Source organism: Lactuca serriola, chromosome 2 (assembly GCF_051521515.1).
Source record: "Lactuca serriola cultivar US96UC23 chromosome 2, Lser_US96UC23_V15, whole genome shotgun sequence".
Taxonomy (NCBI): Eukaryota; Viridiplantae; Streptophyta; class Magnoliopsida; order Asterales; family Asteraceae; genus Lactuca; species Lactuca serriola.
The window spans coordinates 31,778,419-31,796,407 of NC_136409.1; the positions used below are offsets into that span (position 1 = coordinate 31,778,419).

The following is a 17,989-nucleotide window of genomic DNA, read 5'->3' on the forward strand; positions in this document are numbered from 1 at the left end:
CCTAAATAGATCATTTCGCTGACGACGACCAAGGATATTGTTGTGCACTTAAATTTAGTAGGGAGATCTACAAACAACCTTTTAAGTATTTCAATTTTAGGTGTACTACAATGTGTTCCTTACTTCCCAACATACCCCGATAATAAAGAACTTCCAAAAAACTCCTTACTTTAGGTGAGTACACAATCATTAAGGGAGAAGTCAGATTTAGAAATGCATATGTTATATCCCAGGTCAGATGTCTTCCAATCACACAGAGGGAACAACATATGACTAACATAGATAGAGGGTTAGAGAAATAATAGGGTGCATATGTTGTTTCCCAGGTCAGATCTTCCGATCACGTAGAAGGAATTACATATGACTAACATAGGTATCTTGTAGGCTCCCTATTTATCTCACTGCTCAATCTATCTGAGCGTCGTATAGTCAGTCCAAATGAAACTATCTATGTCCAGATGAGTTAACACAGTCAAGTCCTTTCATTGTCAATCTATTTCTAGTCCTTTTGAATCCTTCGTTCCAACCATCACATTGAACACAAAGTCTAGACAATTCAGCTTCAGTACCTTCCACTTGTTTAAACTGCCCGTTATCACTCATTCTTAATATCACTTCCCAGATAATCACCTATAAACGAAAACCCATAAGGACATATTTTTGGATTTTTGTTTTATAATTTTTTTGTATTTTGATTTCTCCCCCTTAATTTGGGCATTGGAAGAAAGAAAATAAAAACAAAAATTGTCTTCAAAACGAATCCTTTTTTAAGAAAAACTCAGACGTATCGAGAAAACGCAAACCGTAATTCACCAATTAAAATTGCATCCAAATGATCTAAGAGCAGCACACATATGCAGCAACACATTCAATCTTAGTTCTGTCTCAATTCCGGAATGGATCCACAAATTCTTCACATTGTTAAGTAAACTCCCCATTTGTGATCCTATTATTTCTTCCTTTCCCGCAAAGGACACATATCGTCAATTTAAGTTCTAAATGGTGTATGGTTGAGAGATGTCCCCTATCATGTGCTTGGAACAACCACTATCAACAAACCAGAGTCTGGTGATATTCCTCCATGGCTGCTCCAGCACAGAGTGTGGGGTTAGTTGGTCTTTCGAACCCAACCCATTTTGAAACTTTTTCGACCTTTATCATCTACGCAAGGTACTCCCTCCCATGACATATCCTGTTTATCACACACAGAAGATGAAGAAATGTTAGAATCATTAGATAATTTGGGAGTATGAACCTTTGGTACCCATCTATAGTCGGGTTTAACCCATTTATTGTTTGATTGGATGGATGCCTCAGCACTTGCTTTAGAACTCGAACAGATCTCCGAAATGATTTTGACCTAACCAATTTTGATTTAACTGGACCATCTCTTGAATTTTGCTTCTTGGCTGACATTCACTTCTTATCCGTGGGAGTTTGATACTTGCCCTTTTTGGCATTCCAGTCACCATTTTTCGAATGTGATCTCGAAGGGTTTCTTTTTGAGAATCTCCCTGTTGGCGTGTTCTGCCAACCTTGTGCATAGTAGGGAACCATTCGGTTTTGAGCATTCTAACACTCCTAAGTGTACAAGCAACCCTAAATACCTTGGATCTATGTTTTCTCTATTGTACATGCAAATATGAACATTCTAAGGTATTACGCTAACTAGCATACAATCTTTGATACTTGGGTAATAAAATAGATAGAATACATACCTTGTTGATGTAGCTTGACTCCATGAAGCTCGAGAGCCTAGTGCCCCAAATGTGTGACACCTCAAATGGTTCACACAACATCACCAACACATGAAAATAACAATGAGAAGAAGACACTCTGCCAATTTCTTAAGCTAAAGGGGTCCTTATATAGTGTGCACATTAGGGTTACAGCATGTAACCCATGACTTTTCCCATTATGTATGCTCCATGGGTTTTAACCTCCATGGAGAATCCATGGATCACCATATGGATTAAACCCAACATAAGGAAATATAGATCATAAACCCACATATATAAGAATGAATGATTTATACAATCAATCCCCATATATTTAATTAGTCTCTTTTTTATCACTAAATTAATTCCAAATTAAATCTTGATCTGTACGAATTAAATAACATGATTTCATATTAATATATTAGAACTTATAATATATTAATATGTGACAAATGTCTTCTCCTCACAAACGGTCTATCCAAATATTCTGATGCCATGCAACCCAAATGGACCATGCCGAGTCGAGTCAAGTGCATACCAATTATAGTTATGGACTTAGACACTAATCCAATAGTGTCCCACTTGGATAAGTCTAAAACTACTATTGCATATGACTTCAAGAACCAACTGGCAATCGTAGCTCTCAAAAGCCGCTGTCGAACTCTAACCTCGTCGATGAACTCTGACCTTTGTCAATGACTAGTCCATTAGATAAGGGATCATATATTCCTCCATTCTAGATATCATATGGACTGAGACATGGATTATAAATCATTCTCTCTGTCCATTTGTTGTTTCTCGATTTCCGATTTATGATGACTGACTAATTGAATAAATCAAATCAGTCCAGGCCCATCCGAGCACTTACATTTTTCATCACTAAATCATCGAGGGGCCTATATATATCACTTTTATCCCAAAGGTAAAAGGAATGGATAAACTTCGACTCATATGGCTTGTTCTACTACTTGTTGAATCATACACAAAGGCACGTTTTATAACATCGAGTTACCAATGCGTTTTCGGGCAATCAATGTATAACGAACTCATAGTAAAAAATCATATCTCTAGGTTTGAAGAATATAAGATATTATCGTCTCATGATCACTCGTGATAAAATCCATGAAGTGAGTCAAATGAGCGTGGGTTGAATCCAATACTCAGAACTTATGAGCACTCATGAGTGTTGTAGCACCGCTTTGTCCAACATCTTAGACCTCTACAAGCCAACCCATGACAGTCTTGATTCATATCTACTTCCAACATATGACCGACTGTGGATGGTTTGAGTAACTTAGTCATTCAGGAAGAACGACCTTGTTAGTCTGGAAGTCAAAACATGCAAAATGAAACATAAGAACAATTGAATCCAATATGGTCTCAGAACTTATGAATATAAATAAAACAACTTTTATTTATCACCATATTCATTACACATTATTCATTGCATACTGTTTCAAACTATCAATTTTATACTTGAATTAAAACAATAGTTGTCCCATGCTCCAAGCATGTACACTATGTTTTTCAAAACACTAGTCATGCCATACACCAAGTATTCACACTATGTTTTCCAAACATTAGTTATGCCATACATCAAGTATGCACACTAAGTTTGTCTACGATCTTTATTTTATGAAATAGATTGATTGAACATAATTCCAATGATTCTCATTTCACAATCCCAAATCCTTACCGAAAATGCAAGAACTCCAAATTCCTGCCATTTGCCTACACTACTAGAAAAAAGGCCTTTTACGACGCTCATTGCGCGTCGTAAAACGCTCAGACGACGCGCAAATGCGTGTCAAGGAAGGCCCTGTCATAAAGAGAGACGACGTGCTTTTGCGCGTTGTCTATAGACGACGCGCATTTATGACGCGCATTTACGACGCGCATTTACGACGCGCGGTTATGACACGCAATGCGTATCAAGGAAGGCCCTTTCATAAAGGAAGACGACACGCATTTGCGTGTCGTAACCTTACGACCCGCGTGTTTATGACACGCAATGCGTATCAAGGAAGCCCCTGTCAAGAAAGGCCATGTCATAAATGAAGATGACACACATTTTTGCGTATCATAATTTTAAATGTTCTAAAAAAATATTTATATATTTATTAATTTTTAAATTAAATTTGCATTTAATGTCTCATAATAGAAATAAAATATCATATACAAAAAATACAATCCATTGCATAAAATTTAATGTCATACAATTCTATTTTTTACAATATCTAAATTTGCATCTAATCTACTCTCTACATCAAATTCCAACTAAGTAAAGTTGCATCTTGCCTTTCATAATTCTTTAAGACTAATGCTCCAAACATATTTTATATGGATAAGAAGTTTACATTGGCCCATCTACTCTGTGTTTCATACTAACAATTGAAATGAAGAATGCAACACTTGCATTTGCAGCATCTTATCTCTTTCGGCTTGAGCTTTCTTTTCCTCTTTTCCTCTTGCAACAAAAAATTATCAAAATCAGAATCACATAGAAAAGGCATATTGTGATTTCTTGCATTAAACACCAAAATCATAACTTTTGTGTGCAAGTTACTTATTATATCAAAGATAAAACAAGATTTTTGATTTTTGACATACAGTAGAAGCAAGTTTAGTTTTAAAATAATTACCAGCAATTGCTTTGGTTTGTGCAGCAACAACTTCCATGGTGGTTCCAGCTTCTCGTTGCTCAAGAGTCTCCCCAACACAAGCAATAACCTTCAAACCTTGAGATAGTGCGTATGCAACCTTGTCTCCAACAAACTAAATGAAACAAGAAAAAGAAAAAAAAAACTTTTTCAGTAACTTGCATACAACACTGATTAAGATGTTCACAAGGAAAAGTGTGAATTGATTTGAATAGGCTGAGTAAAATCTACACAAGGAAAAGGGTACCTCATTAGTTTCATTCAATAGGGCTCTCCTTTCAGAGTGACCTAGGATGACCCAAGGGACACCCAAATTGGCAAGCATCTCAGCACTGTAAATATAGAAAACCAACTTCAGTATTTAGTAAGAATCAAGAAGAAGAAATCAGACATAGGAAATTGAAAAGTTTTAGAAAAAAAAGGATGGTAATTTGATAAATGACACTTTGAAACATACCTAACCTCACCGGTGAATGCACCACCCTTCTTAACCCAACAATTTTGAGCTGCAACTTGGATTTCAGGCCTCAATTCACTTTTAACAGAGGTAAGAAACACAAAAGGAGGGCTCACCACCACCTCTGGTATGAAAAGTACTCAAAGGGCATTTACGTAATTTCACTTATTTATGGTCTCTTTATTTTACCCTTTGAAATTATGATGATATTTCAGGAAGTCATAACAGGAGCTGGCCACTCCAGTGCTATTGATTGGTGGGCAGTGGGTAAGCTTATTAATTTTCATGAATTAAAATTTTTCTTTAAAATATACACCATTTATTTGAATTACCTTCTTTTACCCATTTCAATACTTTAACTAATTTTTTATTATATTCTTTTTTTTATTTCATGTATTTTATTATATGAGATGTTGTATGGTGGTACACCATTTAGAGGAAAGAATAGGCAGAAGACATTTGCTGATGCAGTGGAATCCCCTCTATGTCCTGAATCTTTGACTTCACAGTATCAATGTTCTTTGAGCTCTCCACCTCCAACTTTATTGTCTTCCCTGTCAAAGTCTTCCCTGTAACCACCTCCACTGTAACTCCCACCACCACCACCCTGCATTTATCAAACAAAAAAAGTAAACCACCAATATTCAATCATTTCACCGTTTGTGTATGTGTATGTGTGTGTGTGTGTGTGAGAGAGAGAGAGAGAGAGATACCTGGTAGTAGCTTGTGTGATTTCGCACGTGAGAGGCTGAAAGTGGTGGACCTATAATTTAAAAAAAATGTTATGATTTGGTGATATCTATTAAACTTTACCATAACAATAACAATGTAAATTGATAGTTGGTTAAAAATTAGAGATCGAAAGAATGTAGGTAAAGGATTACCCCCAACATAAGTAACAGTGTAAATTGATAGTTGGTTAAATATTGGTCCCTGAGTATATTTGAATTTTGCAATTTTAGTCCTTATTTATAGAGAGTCATTTTACTTGGAATAAGGATCAAAAAGGTTATGAAAATCAGACTAAAAAAGTAAAATACTATAGTAGTTATTTTTAATGTGATATTGATGAATAATGAGACAAAAGGGTAAAATTGTAAATTTGCAAACATTGTACCTGTAATTTGTCTATTTCCTGAAATAAGGAAAAATGGTCATTTATAACAAAGTTTATAAACTATAACGTATAAACAGTCTCACTTGCTCTTCTTCTAACTTAATATGTGACTCTTCCTCCTTTCGCCTTTCTTCTTCCATGGCAGCTTCTTTAGCTAACTGCTCTAGTAGTTCCTTTTCTCTATCAGCTTGTAATGATGCAAGATACTCATCATCATGAGATTATGTATTTATTTATTTGTCAATAATGGAAAAATCGTAATTTCTGAGGGGTTATTAATGAAAGTAGTACCTGTTGTTCACATATTAAACGTTGAGCAGTGAGAGAGGGTGAGGGAGAACATGATGCTGGCTCACCTGCTCTTCTTCTAACTTAGTCTGTGAGTGTGAGTGTAAGGTTGAACGTCAGGTATAACAACAATATATGCTTCCTACATATACAAATACAATACAATCATTGCACCTTTATTTTTATCAAACACCACAGCAACCACATCAATATTTAAACAATCCCAAATACTAATCTACTTTCATTCTACTTCCATTTCTTGCAATTAAGCCTTTAAAAATAATAATCATACCATCTTCTTGAAGTGTCTTGTTGATAATGAATCAGTAGGCAGGTGAAAAGAATCAGATACAGCAGCAACAACAACATATGTGTTGGTTCAGGCCCTGTTTCACACAACAAAAACAAAGTAAAAAGAGAGAAGATGCAGGGGTCAATTCTCTTCATTCCAATCTTTATTGAGTCCTTATAGATATACCTTTTTGGCCTAGAACACAATAAGAAACACATTAAGGAAAGGCAAGTGTCATCAGTATCACTATCTGTTGGATTGGATGGACATTTATTTGCCAAAAAAGAGTGAAATAAATGTCTTATGTTATTAAAATCTGAGGTTAATGAAAGCATTTAGCTCATTTCAAATTACATATTATATATATCTTTGAATCATTTAAATAAATTCTCAAGTTCAATTCGTTAGATAGGCTTGTAATGTCTGGAAATATACCTCCTCCATGTCCCTGATTTTGGTAGCTCCTTGTAATCCCATCACAAGCAAGATCATTAAGCAACTGTGCAGGATCTTTAGCTCCACCATGTTGCAGTAACTTTGTTCTAATAACAGTACCAGTCTCTAATGACAATGGGTCCTCCTTGCATACTATTTCCCATAAGGTTGATGCAAAACACTTTGCATACAAGTAGCTATAATAACCTACAATACAAAACAATTTTTTTCAAGTGAAAAGTTGACAGATTTAACCCTGCCTAATTTACTACAATTTCTTTTATCAAGAAACACCCTAGAAGAATCACCCACATAATCAAAATGCAAATATTCACAGAAGAATCTTGGAAAACATATAAGAAAATAGTTTCAACATGAACTTCAAAACCTGTGTATAGCCCTTAGAAGTTCAAGATTAACTGCTTTGTTGCTAGCAGGTCCGATCTTTAGCTTCAAAATCTCATTACCCTTGATCAATCTATACACTGTAACATCTCCACACCAGAGAATCCCTTTAACAAGTTGCCCTGAACCCGCAAAGAGGAAAGATAAGAGAAGAAAAGAGTGAGTAATCTACAGCTACGTAACCATGTTGAAGGTACTTGAAGAAGGTCTGTAAGAACCCTAAAAGCTCTTTCAGATTAGGGTTTTCTTTCTTTTCATATGTAACCCTAACTGATTTCAAAGGAGCGTTAAAGTGTAATAACCCACCCATATGCATAATCGACATGATCTAACCAAGAAAGATGAAACAGAGCAATCGTTGAAATAAAATATGAAGGAAAATAGACCTGGGTAAGAAGGCGAGCCCTTTCTTCCTCGAACAAAAATTTCAAAATAGATGCTTGATTCAAAGGTCGCGCGCTTTCAGCGAGAAATTGGTGGGTTTAAGAGAGAGGGAGAGGGGAAGAGATTTCTTGAAGGGGAACGAAACCGCGAGAGAGCTCGATCAGATCCTGAGATGTTTAGTGCAAAAATGAACTATATAACCAGGTTGTAGACCGGTGACTGCAATTATATGTATGTTTGATCAAATCGAGATCTTGGGAAAGGTCAATTACGAGGATCTGAAGAGGAATTTGAGATCTGTAGCCTATGGATGCTAATGCAAACGTGATGATGATGACCAAAAATCTTGATTTCTCTCGCTAAATTCTTAGTTCAATCCGAGCTAGGGCTTGTAAGGCCCTAAATCGTCGGCGCTGTGTGGGACGGTCCTAAATCGTCGGCTCTAGGATATAAGTAGATGGAGCATGTAAGTTCTTCACACTTTCAAGCATAATTGTAACCCAATCGTCGGCTCAAGCATAATTGTAACCCAATCATAGTCACTCAACGCGAAAATATGCGATTTTGGAACGGCGGAACTCTATGGCGAAACCGATAGCAGCTTGTACGCTTTCGGAGTTGTACTTCTTGAGATATTGTCAGGCGAAGAAGGCAAGTGACGAACGAAGGAAGGAGTGTCGATAACTAGGCAAGGCAGCAGTCGAATCTATGGAGGGGGAAGAAAGGATCGTAATTAGGGCAAGAAGGAAACAAAAGTGGAGGATAAAAAAGAAGGCGGGTGTTCAAAATTTTAGGGATTTCATTTCCCCCCTATCTACTAAACGCGCTTTTCATTAAAATTATAAAGTGACACTCATAGAGGACGCTCATTTAAGATACAGTGCCCTCCGTGTTTTTAATTTTTTTCTCGTATGACGCTAATTTAAGGGCACGCAATAATGCGTGACCTAAATCCTTAAATTTTTTGAAGAGATGACGCTTTTTTAACGTCACTCTCCATTGCGTAACATAAATCAATGAGTGTCATGGTTTGCGCGTCGTAAAAGGCTATTATTCTTGTAGTGCTAAATATGTTAGATTCTAAACTTATATGCACTGATCCTCTTGTAATGGTTATGAGAAAAGTCACAAAGACTTGTCAACAGACATTACAGAGTATTCCAATGGAGATCAACTTCGTGGAAACATCCTTCTTGCATTAATTTTTTCTAATCTTACACAAATTGAATAACTCCCACCTATGGAAACATTTCCATATTCCCATTTTGACTATCACTTCTGAACAACAGTTGCCTCTTTTCAGAATATGTCAATATGGTCCTTTTAAAATTAACACTATACTTCCAACTGTCCCTGAGAAACCAATCTTTGGTAAACCTTAGATTGTCCTCGACAATTGCTTAATCATTTTAGTCATATCCAATTCTAGACCTTTTCCCTTCTTAATGCTCTAGGCATTTGGAAAATTTTAGAAAGGATGAATATTATAGCACATGCAATCGATTCTATATCCAAAGCATGTGGGACACAATTCATGATGTCTCACATATAGACATGATATTGGACCAGTCCTTTTGCTATAATATTTCTATTTGCCAAGTTCTCATAATTCAGATTATGAAAAGGGATGCCATAATCATAAACGAGTTTTAGAACGCAAATAATTGACCGATATATAAAATTTCCTTATGTTGAGTCATTCCAACACAAAATTCATATATATATATATATATATATATATATATATATATATATATATATATATATATATATATATCCTTGACTAAAAGATGATTAAAACCTCAATCTAAGATTTTAGAATTGAAATGAAGTATAATGTCCTCTCCCTTAGTTATAGCAAAAACAACTTTTCCCAATTGAACTTTTGTTTTTCTATAGTTAACATTGCTAACTTGCAATAATTATCATAATTATCATGCTCCAACTAACATGATGATTATTAGCATAACACTTATGCTCCCACTAACTTTGACATGTACTCAGAAATCAGCTGGACTTCTAGAACTCAATACTTTCTTGGCTTTCTTTCCAAAGTTCAGAATTTTGATACGAGATCCTTTGATAAGATTTTATCAAAATCATACACCTTTCCATAGATAACTCACATGTGTGTCTAAACAATTTTTAGAACTATGAAAATGGATGTCGTAATTATAGTCTCAGTTGGTTAGACCTTTTCCATTTCTCACAAGTCCATGTTAGTGTGCCGGTTAACCACACACGCTCCACCAACGACTTTGAGAATGCAAATATCGCAACTGTTATCTACTTAAAATCTACTTAGTGAAAGTGTTTCATCACCATCATTTTCATGAATCGGAGAGAAACCTTATGACAATTAGATTTTATGGTATATGTGAATTTATCAAAACCATAATCGCAAGACTAGGATAATGACAAACCCAAACTCATATGGACTGAACTCAATCTTAATTTCATGCCACCTGGCAGCACAAGGGCCTGGCATTGGTTCCAAGTTGTTATGCAACCAACTGAGAACTCTCATAACTCATATGCAAAGCCAACTTTAACTGGAATGGGAACAGAAATAGAAATATGTCAACACAATAGGTTATAAACCTCACGTCGTGTGCTAGTGTCAAACTATAGGTTTTTATTCTTGATTAGATCTTGAAATTCTTTCAGGATCTTTAAGACTCCCACTGTCCTCTTGACATATAAGACTATCTTGCCAAACATTCAAAAGATAGTGCAGATTCTTTATCAAGACAAATGCTTCACACAATTGGCCTTGGCTGGTCTTTGTTTTATCCAAAACATCACAACTTACCAATTTCAAATGTACAAGAGTACAAAACATTTTACTCTTACATTTGAAAAGTGTTATAAACCATCTTTAAGATGTGTCACTCAAGTTACAATCTTGGAGTATGACTCTAAGACTTGTTTTGGAACGAAGTATGACTCATCTTCTTGATTTAACCATTTCAACAATTCATGACTCCCCTTCTTAGCCATAAGAATGCACTAAGATGTCCTTAGAAGACCAATTGTGATATGGTTCTTTAATCATTAAGATGATCACAAAACATGATACTACATTACTCTCCATCTTTTCAGATTTGAGAAACTTTTATCTTTCTGCCTAATTTGATTCTTCTCATTCGTTCTGCCATACAATAAAACTTTTCCAATGTTTCAGTATTATACTTAATCTGGTAAGTAAAACCATATTTACTAAACTTTAGTAAATCATGACGAATAGTCTTAACAATCTTTGTGGTGGACTTGATTGGTGCACAAGAATGTGTACTCGATCCCTTAGTCCTTCACTTGACTCACATATACATGTGAGCAAGGAATTAGTCTTAATTTTCCAAAGATGAAAATTCTCATTCATCATACTATACAACTTGCATGATTCCAAGTTTTGGTCCAATTGAGAACTTGGGTGATGAGAATCTTTCCTTATTTGGTAAATTTATATACTACCACAAATGTAAGAATCAAATTCATTTTCCAATATTGCTATCAATGGAATCATATAAGCAACATTTTTCCACAAATGGCATTGTAAGGATACTTAGAATAAATAAAATCAAACATTTTCATTTTATTTTTAAAACTTTGTGGAAAAACTTATCCTTACAGAGCAAAAGCATATTGAAAACTTGTTGTTATCTATTCCTAAGCTATATATCATAACTCCTAAGCAACATCTCAAAATTCCGATCACCGAACCATGCGATCGAAATCCATCTTCGCGATCAGAATCAGCATATACTTCCTTTAAGTTTCTTCACTTTTCTTTGATTCTTAAAACATCAACATGTGACATAGTGACATCATGTAATAAGAATTTCAGAGTAGAAACTTAACAGAGTTAGATAGTGTACTTTACCTGAAATAGAGTCAAAATTCTTGACTTGATCAGCCTTATGATCTTTCAGGTAAATAGGCAGCTTCACAATCAGTGCCCCTTCCTTTGGCAAGAGAAACATATGGACTCTTTGGGAATGATATATGGGACTATCGCAGACTTAGCCTTTCTCTTTACCAATTGGTCAATTGAGTTGACTGTGGCCGATCCATTTCCATTAGGAAGAGAAAGCCTTTTCCAATGTTACCATTGTCAATGTCCATTGGGAAGTTGATCTCCTAATCAAATTTGCTTTACTAGTTCTCAAATCATTGTTGATTTAGTAGCACCACGCAAATAGATAAGATCATTAAGGGTCATGTCATAGTTTGTTTCATAGTAGTCCCAAAGGAACTCACTATGTGACTTAGAAAGTGATTGAACATCCAACTTTCTTAAGAATTTGACATCCAACTCTCCCAGCTTGTCAATATGTGACTTCATCTCCAAGATGCGATCACACATAGACCTTGCTTGCCAATAGGTCTTGAGTGACCTTGAACTTGTGGGTTAGGGAGAATAATTGGAGGAGGTGGAGGAAGTGAAGTTCCAAGAGATTTGGGAAGATCATAGATGTCAGAACTTGACATCTTTTGGGAGATATTCAAGATAGTTGATCTAAAGTCCTTAATATAACACCCAATATGAAATATTAAGGCTTGGACCCAACAAACTATTTTATAACTTGGAAGAGGGATGTCGTAATCCAAGCTATAAAATATTTGAAGGTAGGTGAATGACGATTCACCAATTTCCACCAAGATAAACGAAATGTATTATTAGGTTTTAATTGGTTTTTGAAACTCCAAGATTATTTTGAGATTCATTGAACTTTTCAATGGCATGTTTCAATCTCGAGTGTGCCCTTCAGGTTTTGTGACTGGGATGCCGAGGATGACAAAACAAGGTGTGAAGTAACCATGCAAATTACTTGGTACTCTTAAATGTTTATCACTCAACCGAGGTGTCAGTTAACCACACACGCTCCACCGGCCTATGATAAACTTTAAGAATCCCATTTCCTACCTTGTTAAAACCAATTAGTGTGCCGGTTAACCACACACGCTCCACTAACGGCTCAAACAAAGTGCAAAGTGTAATTTAATGGATTAGCATCTTATTCATATTTTCCTAAGTAACTAAGATTGGGAATTTATAAGTGTTTAGTTACTTAGTATTTATAATTATACTTATAATGAAGAGAGAATTGTAGTCCTTGTCCTACACGTTCAGCTAACGACCTCCACCAATCAAGGAAGCGGTGGGTGACAGTGGACACCCATTAAACTGCCATTTTATAGGCAGTAACCTTATACCCCCTTATAGACCAGCTTCGTGAATGAGGCCTACTAATGGTAAGACGAATTACTCTTATACATATATATAAATATTATTAACTTATAGTATTATAAAGTATAAGGGTTGAATTTAACTTTTAAAATTTTAAGGGCTTAACTTGGAATTAAAGTATTCATGGAAAAACTTCTCAAATTCCAAAACTTGAGGGAAAGTTTTGAAACAATTCAAAAACTATTCAATTCCATAACTTATGAGTTTAAAGTATTTTTAATTAAAAAAACTCTTCAAGTTCCATAACTTGAGGACAAGTTATGGAAGACTTTAAACCATTAAAAGAATGTGACTCTTCCTTATTCATAACTTATGGAAAACTTTATGAGTTTTATGAATCTTAAATGTGACTTTTCACATAACTTGAGGACAAGTTACAAGAACACATTTTAGAATCAACTCTTAGATTAATTTGGATTGAAAACAACAATTTCACATAACTTTTTCTATTAATCTAAGCTACTCATAAGAACAAGATAATTCAATCAAACTTTTTCATGTAATTAGCCTAACCATTAAACTAATACAAAACGTGAATCTATAGATAATTATCATTGAAATTGGATTAAAATGAACATTACCACATCAAAAACCAGTTTATAGGTTCAAAACAGCTTAGGGTAGTGATTCTAGTCCAATTCCAGCCTTAAAAGTCGAAAATATGATGTCAGGGGGTCCTACTCGTCGAGTGTATGAACCTACTTGACGAGTTGGATGAGTTTCCTCATGGACTCGGCTAGTCCATTAGTGGACTCGGCGAGTCCAGTGCCCAGACAGCCCGAAAATCGACTTTTTTAGTATTTTTCAGCACTTTGCATTAAGTATAATTGAAAACAAGCCTAGGCTCTGATACCACTGTTGGGTTTTGAGAATTCTAACACTCCTAAGTGTACATGCAACCCTGAATACCTTGGATCTATGCTTTCTCTATTATACATGCAAATATGAATATTCCAAGGTATTACCCTAGCTAGCATACAATCTTTGATACTTGGGTAATAAAATAGATAGAATACATACCTTGTTGATGTAGCTTGACTCCATGAAGCTCGAGATCTTAGTGCCCCAAGTGTGACACCTCAAATGGTTCACACAACATCACCAACACATGGAATAACAATGAGAAGAAGACACTCATCCTCAAATCGGCTAGCCCTCATATATGTATCACAAGTGCCAATTTCTTGAGCTAAAGGGGTCCTTATATAGTGTGCACATTAGGGTTACACCAAGTAACCCATAACTTTTCCCATTCCTTGTGCTCCATAGGTTTTAACCTCCATGTAGAATCCATGGATCACCATATGGGTTAAATCCAACATAAGGAATGATGGATCATAAGCTCACATATATAAGAATGAATGATTTACACAATCAATCCCCATATATTTAATTAGTCTCTTTTTGATCACTAAATTAAGTCCAAATTAATTCTTGATCAATAATAATTAAATAACATGATTTCATATTAACATATTAGAACTTATAATATATTGATATGTCACAAATGTCTTCTTCTTACAAACGGTGTATCTAAATGTTCCGATGCCATGCAACCCAAATGGATCATGTCGAGTCGGGTCAAGTACATACCAATTATAGTTATGGACTTAGACACTAATCCAACAGGAACATATACATGATTTAGACAATTTCTAGCAATGTATCCAGGTGTTCCACAGTGAAAACAAGTATGTTTCTTCAGGTAGAAGTTGTTTCTACTTGTCCCTGGTAGCATACCAATGCCTTGTCTCTGATTGTTCCCACAAGCACACTTATAGCAAGCAGTCTGTTTTGCTTGTTTTGGTGGCCTGTATTTACCAACAACGGGTTTATTAGAAGTAACCGAATTAGAAGCAACATATTCAGAGTTCAAGGAGACATTGGTTGGGCAATCAATAGAATCAACAGAACTAGAATTGTTTATGTTCTCCTTATTCTCATCATCTACTACTTTACCTGCACATGAAGTAGAATCATCAGTATCGTTTACCTCAATATTCTCATTTGGGCTTGATTGTTTAGTCTTAACTGAAGCTGGTATAGGGAGCGAACCAAATTGAGCAGATGTCTCTTCCTCATTGATTTCAATGGGTGGGGTATAGTTGTCATTGAAGGGAAGTGGAACACTATGATACCCTAGACCCTTATTTTGATTATCTTTAAATTTTAATTGTTTTTCAATCATAGTCTCAACTTTCTTACAAGACACATCAACTTTTTAAAATTAAATTCAACATTTTCAAACTTATTTTTCAATGTGTCAAGCTCGTCAGTCAAGCTGGCAAGCTGTCTCTTAACATAGTTATAGTTTTCACATTCATTACTATATTCTACTTGAAGTTTTCTAAAGTCCTTTGTTTTTGCCTCTAGTTGTTCTTTTAAGGATTTTTGGGCCTTCCTAAGAGTATATCCTTTATATTTAAGGTCCTCATTGTCTCTACGTAATATATCAATTTAATCATGAAGAAGCTTAATTGTAGCTTCACAAGACTAAGAACATGAAGTTTGATTAACCTTGGTAATACAGGAACTCATTGTTCACCAAAAAGGATAATCTATCAAAAATAAAATAGATTGTGAAACCTAAAAAAATACCCTTTGACTTGAAACCTTGAAAGTCGACCTTAAAAGTCAAACTTAAAAGTGAAATCTAAAAGTCAAAATTTAAATCAAATTTGAAGATCAAATGTTAAAACTTGAAAGTTCAACGAGAAAGTCAAAGTTAAAAGTCAAAGATTAATCTTGAGCGTCAAAAGTGAACTTTGAAAGTCAAAGGTAAAAAATGAAAGTCAAAATTCAAACTTGGAAGTCAAAAATCGAAAGTCAAAACTTTAGGCCGAAAACGAAACTTCAAATTTTGAAAAATTGATTTTAAGACCGAAATCCCGAGGCTTCTCATCCACAACGAGAAGTCTCGCACCGAAAAAAACTTCTCACCGAAAATGCAAGTCCGAAATCGGAACCGGACACGTGCGATCCGAGAACTCCGAGGCCGAGAACCGTGCACCGCAAACCCTCTCACCGAGAACCTTCGGACGCTCCACCGCAAACCCTCGTAGATGCTCCACTAAAATCGTTGCTGGCCGAAAACGTTGCTGAAACCCTATCAGAGACCGCGGATAGCCACCGGGGTCTCACAGATTACGACCAAAAACATGATTTTTTTAATATTTAACGCGAAAACTCAAAATTATGAAGAACACCAAGAACAAACAGCAAATATTTCGTCCAAAACAAATAAAAAACGTCAAAAACTCCAAGAAAAAAAATCCAAAAACGTTTAATATCTTGCCAATTTGATTGATACGATCCACGCCCTGATACAACTTGTAAGTCCCAAATTCGCTTTGATTTATCAATCAGATCCACTTGATGGTGCAGAATCCGAATAAAGTAAATGATGCAAGATAGAATACACAAGAAGAAGAAGAAGACAAAGAAGAACAAGATGAATCTTCATTGTACACAATAATATTTAATAATAATCCAATACACAAGATTCACACACACACGTTCTCTCTTCTTTCTCTCTCTAAAACATGCTCCTTGTAAGTGGTAGCCCCCAAATCACGTTCCACCCTCTTCTCTAATCACTCATTCATGCCTTTAATGACTATATATGTATATATATATATACATATATATATATACATATATATATATATACATATATATATATATATATATATATATATATATATATATATATACCTGGACCCAAAGTACAAAGCCCAAACCAAAAAACCAATAACTTGTCCGAAATCACATGTGATTTCGGTCCAAACAACAAATAAACTCATGGGGATTTCGGTCCTAGACCGAAAACTACAAATTCCTAGAAAAGAAAAGTATAAACCATAAATTTAGACCTAACAAAAACAATGTGGTATCTGCTTAAAAATTGAACATCCCACTGACTTGTGTCCTTTAAGTTTTCTCTATTGATTGCAGCAAACAATTGAATATCAAGAACCCTAGGAATACTTTACTATTTTGGAAAGTCATAAAGGGTTTTAAGGTTTACATACATTTTTATTATTGTAATAAATAATCAAACAAGTCATTTTTGAACAAGTGTTTGAAAGCAAACTCCAGAAATCACATGCCTCTAATGGGTTGTACCAAAACCCTAGCAATAGAAGACTTGAGAGTAGAGAGAAGGAGGATGGAATTTTTGGCTTTCTTTTCTTGAGAAGGATTGGCCGAAATTATGAACCCCAAGGCTCCTTATATAGTTGAACAAGGAAACATTGGATAACCCTAATTTGAATATAATACTATTATCTCAAATTAGGTAATTATCTGTTTCCTAATTATCCTTAAGGATTAATCTAGAAACCTAAGGAGGCTTGAAATTTTTGGCCATCCCTATATTATTCCAGAAACCTTCCGTTGTTCAAATACTGACAATTCTAGCTTAGGTCCTTGAACTTTTAATTAATCAAATTAATCCCAAAATTAATTAAATTAATTTATGACTAATTATTAATTAAATAATACTATTTCTAATTAATAAATTAATAAATTATTGATTGCTATTTATTAATCTCATAATATACCAACAAATTAACAACTCTCTCCAAAAAGTCGTTCTGTCAATTACTAGTTTTGAGGGCAACCAAAAGGAATCTACTTTTAATTCAAGTATACACCAATTTAATTATTGGCTTAGACACATAATCCAACAATCTCTCAAAACCATATCATCAATAGTAATAAAAATCAGAGTACAATCCCAGAAAACTCAATGCGGAAATCATGTGTGTGTAATGCGCTGCTACAACGCCGACTCTTTCCCCTTAGACGAAGAGGTACGTGAAACCAAAACTAAAAACTGTAAGCACAAAGCTTAGTGAGTTCCCCATCATACCCATACCAAATAATGCATAATCCTCGGTATCTTTCAACCGGTAACTGGAAACTAACCTCCCCTTCGGTATCTTTCAACCAGTAACTGGGAACTAACCTCCCTTTCGGTA

General features: G+C 35.1%; 1 protein-coding gene across 1 annotated transcript; it reads right to left on the reverse strand.

Moving 5' to 3' along the window:
- Positions 1-4,266: 4,266 nt before the first annotated feature.
- LOC145089138 (triosephosphate isomerase, cytosolic-like) lies at positions 4,267-5,181 on the reverse strand. The gene is made up of 4 exons (XM_079027620.1): positions 5,178-5,181; positions 4,836-4,959; positions 4,626-4,710; positions 4,267-4,493 (listed from the first exon to the last, which is right to left on the reverse strand). The coding sequence occupies exons 1-4, from the start codon at positions 5,179-5,181 to the stop codon at positions 4,293-4,295; spliced, it is 414 nt and encodes a 137-aa protein (XP_078883746.1). The 3' UTR covers positions 4,267-4,292.
- Positions 5,182-17,989: the final 12,808 nt, after the last annotated feature.

Coding starts and splice junctions, on each gene's coding strand:
- LOC145089138 (XM_079027620.1), bottom strand. Junction 4,711..4,835: donor GCATTCACCGGTGAGGTTAG/GTATGTTTCAAA, acceptor CTATATTTACAG/TGCTGAGATGCTTGCCAATT. Junction 4,494..4,625: donor TATTGAATGAAACTAATGAG/GTACCCTTTTCC, acceptor TGTTTCATTTAG/TTTGTTGGAGACAAGGTTGC.